At 32.9% G+C, this 8,795-nt stretch overlaps 1 protein-coding gene across 3 annotated transcripts; it reads right to left on the reverse strand.

Annotated features, from left to right (window-relative positions):
* Positions 1 to 1,199: 1,199 nt before the first annotated feature.
* LOC145590608 (syntaxin-61-like) lies at positions 1,200 to 7,587 on the reverse strand. 3 transcript variants are annotated; one of them, XM_081647030.1, is made up of 8 exons: positions 7,471 to 7,587; positions 7,209 to 7,311; positions 6,840 to 6,953; positions 5,382 to 5,495; positions 3,196 to 3,374; positions 1,885 to 1,975; positions 1,682 to 1,747; positions 1,200 to 1,570 (listed from the first exon to the last, which is right to left on the reverse strand). In XM_081647030.1, the coding sequence occupies exons 2-8, from the start codon at positions 7,260 to 7,262 to the stop codon at positions 1,460 to 1,462; spliced, it is 729 nt and encodes a 242-aa protein (XP_081503156.1). In that variant the 5' UTR covers positions 7,263 to 7,311; positions 7,471 to 7,587; the 3' UTR covers positions 1,200 to 1,459. The 3 variants fall into 3 exon arrangements, with proteins under 3 accessions (XP_081503156.1, XP_081503157.1, XP_081503158.1); XM_081647031.1 differs by having other exon boundaries at positions 7,209 to 7,296; positions 7,471 to 7,584; XM_081647032.1 differs by lacking the exon at positions 7,471 to 7,587 and having other exon boundaries at positions 5,382 to 5,499; positions 7,209 to 7,225.
* Positions 7,588 to 8,795: the final 1,208 nt, after the last annotated feature.

Genomic DNA, 8,795 nt, shown 5'->3' on the forward strand with positions numbered 1-8,795 from the left:
ATTCTTAATAATAGTCAAGCGTTCGTGATACCCTTCACAAAAGAAACATAATTTCTTCTAGTGATTGTGGTCTATGTAATGTTCATAGTGAAACTGGGAACCACCTCTTTCTCTGTTGCATACATTCTAGAGATGTTTGGAACCATACCTTAGTTAAGAATTGGTTGGATTACATAGTTTCCTACGCTGATTTAGTTGAAGCACTTTTATGCTTAAAAAACACAAACTTACGATTAGGAAATTTATCCTACTTATTTGGAGTATTTGGAAAAAGCGTAACTCTATAATTTCCCGCAAGAACCTTTTGACATCCTAGAATTTGCCACCTAGCGGAATTTACGTTCAATGAGTGGCACTATAGAATTCTCATTCATACCTTTAGTTCCTCGAGGTCCCCTATTCAAAGATCCCCATCTACTCCTCTATATCATTCTCCAACAAACTCTATCATAATTGCTTGGGAGGAGCCACCAACAAATTTCTACAAACTCAATTTTCATGGTTCAGTATTCAACTACTCAACACCACCAAGATTTTTATAACAAAGGTCATGGCTCTTCTTAAAGGCATTCTTCTAGCCCTTGAGCATTGGATCAAAACTATTCTACTATGTAATTAAAGGTGATAATCTTTTACTAATTAACTCTGTCAAAGGGATCTGGTCAACACCATGGCAAATTATATTGTCAAAGACATTTGTTCTCTTCTTAGCAAATTCGATAATTAGAGTACTCGTCATGTCTTTTGGGAGACAAATCAAGTAGCGGATTGAATAGCAAATGTTGGTCATTTAGTTAGTGATAGTATAGAACTATGAATATTGTGCCTTGTAATAATTCTTCTCTATTTCCCCTCCTTTCTTCCAATGCATTAAAAATTCCCCTGAGAAAGGCTTCCTAATATTTTCTTTTTCCTTACCATTGTAAAAAAAATTATATAGATAAAAATATCAAAAAAAATTACTCGTCGTATCAATTGTCAATTTGATACAAAATAAAATATATCTATTTTTTTATTGATAAATTTGCTAACTATACAAAAATTCCTAACCCTTAAAAATCACTTCTTTTCTATTTATAAAAACTTTTAAAAAATCAGTTCTAATCTACAGAAAATCAGAAATAACCATATGACCCTTTTATATTAGCCCTTAAAAATCACTTCAAAATCCACAAATATTGAAATATAACCAAAACAGGTTAGAAATCAGACCGAAACTTGTTATAAGTGAACCCAATAGCGCATTTGTACATCATAATTACCGTATGCTTGAGGCACACAATAGTTTTTGATTAATCATATTAAAGCTATAAAATAAATCTTTCCTGATAAAATAATCTACAACACAGATTGACCAAATATTACACTAAAAAAATATATCAGTCTTTCTCTTCTTTTTTCCAGTAGAATTTCCAAACAGCTTCTGAGCGAAATCACAGTCGTAGAGTATATTCCTATCTTAAGTAAAGAAAACGAGAATGAATAGTACTATAAACAGAACAACCAAGAACAATATCATCATTAACTGGCCCTTGGCTCCTGCTTTTTTCATAACAATTGCGACCTTTTTCTGCAAGGGAAATCAAGGAAGTAGGAAGCACAGATGGATATATTAGGTGTCAATTTTGAGTACCTATTACAATATATACTAAAAATTTACAGACATATCTAAAGAGAATACCTGAAGGAAATCCAACCGGTTTGAGGTGCTATCCATTTCAACACCCAAATCATCAATTATCTTTTCCTGCAGCGAGAGAAAAAGCAATACTATGACTAAGAGTTTGCACAATCAAACTCAGAGCATGAGGCTCGCTGTAAGTCACGAAGACAACTCTGAACAACACCGATTCATTCCAAATTCACACTACGAAGTATACTAACCTGAGCAAGTAATTCATCATGAATAGTAAGCCCAACACTTCCAATTCTCTGAACACTGGCACTCAGTTCATCAAGCTCCTCATCCTGTTGTCTACATAAAACAAAGGTCAATATGGGCCTCAATATGACTAAATGATTAAGACAACACAAAAACAATTGTGGCCACATTTTGATTCTACTTAATTTAGACATAAAGAAAAAGTGACGAAATAAAAAGTAAAACTATTAATAAATAAATAAGAAGAGAAGAATCACTGACTATAACTCCCTCTCCCCTTAACCAGAAAGAGAGTACAAGCTGGGAGATCCATAATAGCAAGTAGGAATTGAGCTTCAATTGGTGTCCAAATACAAGTCAGATGGATTCAAACATCAAGTGAACTAAGACAATTTGTGCAGCATATGAGTGATGTAAATAAAAGTGTGAAATCAGATTACTAGCCACAATACGTATTGTAAAATAAAAATGTATAGTACTGTATACTAAAACACCTATGTATTGAGTAGTACTTCCTCTGTTTTCTTCTACTTGCAACGAGTATGTATTGAGTAGTACTTCCTCTGTTTTCTTTTACTTGCAACGAGTTTTAAACATGATACCTATACCTTCCCCATTCCCAGTGTAATTTTTTTTTTTTTTTTTTTTTTTTTTTTTGGAAACATGTTAGAATTTTATTTAATAAGTCGTTTGTGGCATACACATGATACCTAGCACCGGGATAGTAGTAACGTCTGGCATACGTCGCCACAATTAAAAAAAGTTTTCTACTAGCCCAAAATGAACAGATGTGTTGTCTAAGCTTGATCCCAACTAATAACTTAAGTGAACAACAGTATTCACACCCTATGATGTGGTAATCTTTGTGATGTTTAAGTAAAGAAAAATGGACAATTGGGTCTGGTTAGATTCGTTTCGATGATAATTTCATAATATCTACTTTTCTATAGTTTTTACTTGTAGATAATTGAAGATATTTAAGGTAAAAACAGTGTGCTGGGATGTGTGAACTCCAGTTGCAATTAAATAAAAACTGAGGAAGAATTATTTAGTACAACCTGCCAGAGCATATAAATTAAAAGCTCAGTTTCCCAATGGGTGTCCATAATTGGTAAGCACATCAGCTTCTCAAATTAAACCAATATAACATAAGTGAACACTGACCAAATCAGATAAACTTACAGGCCAGATACAGAAACACAAATGCCATACATAATGAAAGAGAAATAAAACAATTCACAGCCACATTGCTAAAGAATACAAACAATGACAGGTGAAAAATATAATAATTCTCAAGGAAATGAAGGTGTTACTTTATCAGAAGCATCTGTCTATCGGATTCTGATGATATGTAGTCATCATTGTGGTGCCCGTAATGGTTGGACCTTTCTGTCTGATGTGGGTGTTCCATTGGAAGCCTCATCAGTTCCAGGTGAGAATCATGGTAGCTCAGCTCCTTTCCAGATGATACTTTTTTCTTCACAGAGCCCACCTAACAAACATCCCAATGGCTTTAGTCAGTCAAACAAGTTGCCTATATCCTCCCAAAGAGACACAAAATATACAAATTGTGCAGATTGTTCATCAGAAGATTCAGAACTTAAGCATACCCAAGCACATGTAAATTACAATAATGCTTTATCAGATAATGTCAATGTGTCAATGGAAGCTATAACAAAGGAATTCTAGCTCATTTTAACCCCAAGAAAAAGACACTTATCAACCACCCAATATCGTTTATATCTAAACCTTGCCAAAATAAATAATTTGATGCCTCATAAATGCATGAAAATTTCCATAGTACATTATGAATGAGTAAAAGGGTAAATCTAACTGCAGTTCAGGAGCCAGCAATAGCATAATATCATCAGTGATACCATTTAGACATCTCCTTACAGTTTTGAAACCACCATAGAACATCACCAAAGCCTCTAAAAACAACTCCTTGCAGCTGTTAGTTGGGATGGTGTGAGAACAAATCAACGCACAACTGCACAGCCACTCACATCTAAAACAGCAAATTTTTCCTTCTAGCTTTACCCCATGATATTGAAAAGCAAATGTCCTATAAACTTGATGTTTATTATTCAGCTCAGATTCAAATAAACACCCATTGCCCCCTCTTGCTTTATTTAAAGAAGAATACGTAATGAACCAGCCATATAAGGGCTATAATTGAAATTTAACACTAATAAACACCAACAACAAAGCCTTAGAACGCTATTTTGAAAATAAAGAAAAATAAAAAATGAACCAATGTAAGGAGAGAAATAAGAATCCAAAACTTGAAGAATTATCAAAATTTGGTATAGCCTTTGAGAGTAAAACAACTTGTAAGCTTCTGTTTGTCATATATTTTTGAAAAATCAATTTATCAGTCATAACTACCATTTCCTACTTGTAATTATCATTAAAGGTGTCCATCCTATTATTGATTATACCTAAACAATAAAATGAAAGCAAGGGAAATGACAGTCTTAAAAAATTGGGTAGTTAATACTCTTAATAGCATTTCTTTGTAGGAGAGCAATTTTGTTTTTCTTTTTTTTTTTTTCTTTTTTTTTTGAATGCTGTGAGAGCAATTCTTTATGGGAGAGAATAGTATATTAACCTTTGAATAAAAACATTTTCATCAGGTGCTGTACATTTTTTTCCAGCTGTACAAATATTTGAGTCACAATCAATAAATTCCGGAAGCAGTTGATGTTTTTGTAACTTAATCAATTCCCAATAATTAAATTCTCTTTTTCTAACAGAGTGAGAGGCTGACTACCACTATAATTAATTGTTTAGTATCCTGTAAAAGATTATACAGGAGGTATTAGCTAATTGGGAATATGTTCTGAAGTACATAAGGAATTTACTATTTCAAGGACAAAGGGAATTTCAAAGAATTCAAAGATTCAGAAAAGAAGTTCACAGAGCCCAATAATCTCTTTGAATAGACTATAAGTTCAATTTCAGTATTTCACAATATCACTACTTTTCAAAAAAATTTAGATGAACCGACTGAACAAGCCTTTTTAAAGTTCCTTACTATCTGGAAAGTCCCCATTAATAGTCATCACGCAACAGCATAAACACTAGAATTAGTATAGTCAGAGCAATCATTTCAAAATCCTTTTTTTCTTTTAACACTTTTCAATCATTCATATGATCTGAAATTGATTGCATATTAAAAAGTGTTTAAATTTTTCTAACAGATTGACATCAAATTTTGAACATGAATTTTGCTGATATTCCTTTGTTTGTCAAGCAGCAAAGTCATATCCAGATTTACAAAATATTTCTAGACTTCAGCATGAATATACCAGTTATACCCACCAAGAAAGTGCCTGAATAGAGAGGGGGGGGGGGGGGGGGGAGAATATAGAGAGAGAATGAAACAAAACAGAAAAGCCAAAAAAGATTTTATAGCAGCCAAATGCAGTTAACATAGCAATACGGATTAACATAACAATACGGATTACATACAATTTTGTTTTAAGCTAAACAGTACCTGATCACGTGCTGTTCTGGTCCATCTGCGACGTTTTTCCAACTCACCTTGATCAATACCATAGTGAGCAGGATCTTTCGCAGCCACAGAAACTGCTTTGTCCAGCTCATCAACCTTCCTATCAAAAATAACCTTTTAGTCCAGTACAATAGTACATAGCTGTTTAAGGGGGATCAAGATAGGGAACAAAAAAAAAGCCCAATCAGACATTAAAAAATAAATAAAGTTAACAAATTAAGGCAAGAGATACAGGAGAGAAGTAGACAGGGCAACAATAGCAAATCACATTAAATAAATGTACAAGTACAGTGAAGAGTGATTCAAGAATGACCCTGCTCAATTCTTAACAGCTTATGTCAATGGGGGTTAACAGGGATAAGAAAAATATGAATGTAAAACCTCTCCACCATTAGAACCTTTAAAAAATGAAAATGATTACGCAAATAATAGAGTTTTCAATTTATCATAAGCAAACATGGACAAGAAGACTTGAACTATATATCCACCAAAGAACCTCAGATTTTTCCAATTTAATTCTATTTCATGATTCCACTATATGTTTGTTTCATCCAATTTCCTTATTTTGACTTATTCCATACTTCATACAATATAATTTCAGAAAAGTTGGAAATAAATTAAAACAAGTACTAAAAAATAAAAAAGGTGTTTTTTCAGCAATTTCATACATCACACCTAGATAAGACATTTTCAGTTTCTGGCAAAATAAGTTCTTTGCAAGCAAAACACCTTATAACAATTGAACCAAAAAAAAATTAACTTATAACAAACTATTTAAGTTAAACATATAAGACAATTTTAGACAATATAAGTACATTTAAAAAAAAAAAAAAGTTCAGAATTTTAAACAAAATAAGTTTAACCAAACTGAGCTTAATTTTGCTAGGAAAGTGCCGATTTGACATTACATCTCTTGAACCATCTATACAACATGAGATTGTATTCATTATCCTGCTTGTCATAAAGGGATCTCTAGTGAGTGTCCAGTTTTGTAAGGTGCAGCGTTTCAGATTTTCCATTAGCAGTTCCACTGCAGATTGGAACACCCTGACTTAGCAATTGGTAGTGGAAACCGTGAAGCATTTAGGCATGTAGAATTGTGACAAATTTATGATAAAATATTGGATATATCCTATCATCCTATGTAGATATATCCGTAGTAGTTTAGCTGAAACAGAAATAGGGAGCTCTATCATTATAATTTGGTGCTTTTAATGGAAGTTGAAGAGCAGGGTGAAGGTTATATATGCACGAGTTAACAGATGATTCTCATTAACTACTGCACAAACTAATCCGAATTCAATAACTATCGCCAAAACATAGCACATCTACATAAATAAGGAGCTCAATTCTACCAACCTAATAAACAAATAACAAATCCAAATTAATATCATAATCACAAGAAATCTTCAAAAGGAGCAAAAGTATTCATCAAATTACCTGCCACTCAATACTCTCACAACCAGTACGAAGCTCCTCGGTGAGGCGCACTTGCTCTCTGGAACCATAAACAGCATGCTCCCATTGACGAAAGCTCGACAATAGCTTATCAATCTAACATAACACGAAAATTCCTAAATTATCAGAGAATTATCCGGATTCGAAAACGCGGAAATTAACAAACATTTACAGTAATCAAAACCTAAATAACACTGATCAATGCATGATTTAGTCATATATATCGAAACCGAAAAAATCAATGTGTCAACAAAATAATCAAATACAAACAATGCGCATAATTGAATCATTTATAGCAAAGAATATAAATTAAATTTATAAATTTATGATCAGTTGAAGCAGTAAACTCACGGAATCTTGGATCTCCTCTTTTACAATGTAAAATGGATCTTGAGCGGAGGACATGAAGAAATCAAGAGGTATAGATTCCAATTGCAAGCTGAAAATTGACAAACTAGATTGAAATCAAAAGGAATTTGATTAGGTTATGAAACATAAAAATTAACTCGATCAGAATTCAATTAGGTGTGACAATGTTAATATCAATGCAAAAGAGAAATTAAAAAATTGAGATTGAAGTAAAACGATTGATAGATGTAATTTGAGGAGGAACCTGAAAAAATTTGGGTGCACTTCTTCTTTCGGAGTTCGAAAGGTCTGGGGTGGTGCTTGTCTGGGAGAGAGAATGATTCGATCCTTAAAGAGGAATCTAGCAAGTTTTTGGGAAGTTTCGAAATCAATACTCGTAGGATATTTTGTTAACCAATCCCTTTTGCATGCACCCGGTGTACAATATTTTTACTGTAGATCGGACTGTTTGCACGTGCCACTCATTTACTAGTTTTTTTTTTTAAAAAAAAACAAATAAATAAACAAAATCGCGGAATTTCATACCTCAAAATCAAAAAAACGCAGAACAACAATGGAGGAGAGAGAAAGTGAGAAAATGCAGCTCTTGATCATCAATTGAGGAGAGAGAAAGTGAGAAAATGCAAAAATTGCAGAAATCGATCATCAATTGAGAACAAAAAAGGTGAAAAAATGCACAAATTGAAAAATTCGATCATCAATTAAGGACAGAGAAAGTGAGAAAACTTACAAATTGCAGAATTCGATCATCAATGGAGAATTCGACTTTCGATACAACAAATTGTAGCAATCTCATCCACGAATTGCTACAAAAACAGAGGCAAATTGAAACTGAATTTGAAATCGATTTAAATCGATCAATCATAGAAGAAGAAGAAACTAAGAGTTTTGGAGATGAATTCGTACCAATATTCAACATTCCAAACAATGGAGACAATGCAGAAGAAGCAATTAACAATGCAGAAGAAGCAATTGACAATGCAGAAAATCAAGTGGTTCCTGACAAATCAATTGATTCAAATTCAGAACAAACAACCAAATCAAATGCAACTGAAAGTAATTTCTATAAACTTTTCAGATTGTATGCAAAAAGTAACCCTTTGTATGCCTTAAAGTTACCCTTTTCATGCATAAAAGTGACCCTATTTATGCACAAATGTTACCCTAAGATTGTATGCAGAAAATTCAGATTGTATGCAAAAAGTAACCCTTTGTATGCCTTAATGTTACCCTTTTCATGCATAAAAGTGACCCTATTTTCGAACAAATGTTACCCTTTTGTTGCCTCCAATTTGAATGATATGCTGCCTCTGGTTATTATCTGATATATCTGTATTAAATCACAGATACAAATCCAATTTATGCTTCTGGTTTAGATCTTAGAGGTTCATTTCTTGGTGTGGTAAGAGAAACTTTTGAAGAAATTTTAGAATTGTATGAAAAACATGCTACTATACTGGGGTTTTCAATACGAAAGCATACAACTAGATACAAGACACACACAAAAATAGTAACTGAGAAAAATTATGTGTGTTCTGCTGAAGGAAAGAGAAATTCAGGTGACAAGAA

Source organism: Chenopodium album, chromosome 18 (genome assembly GCF_948465745.1).
Source record: "Chenopodium album chromosome 18, dcCheAlbu1.1, whole genome shotgun sequence".
Classification (NCBI taxonomy): Eukaryota; Viridiplantae; Streptophyta; class Magnoliopsida; order Caryophyllales; family Amaranthaceae; genus Chenopodium; species Chenopodium album.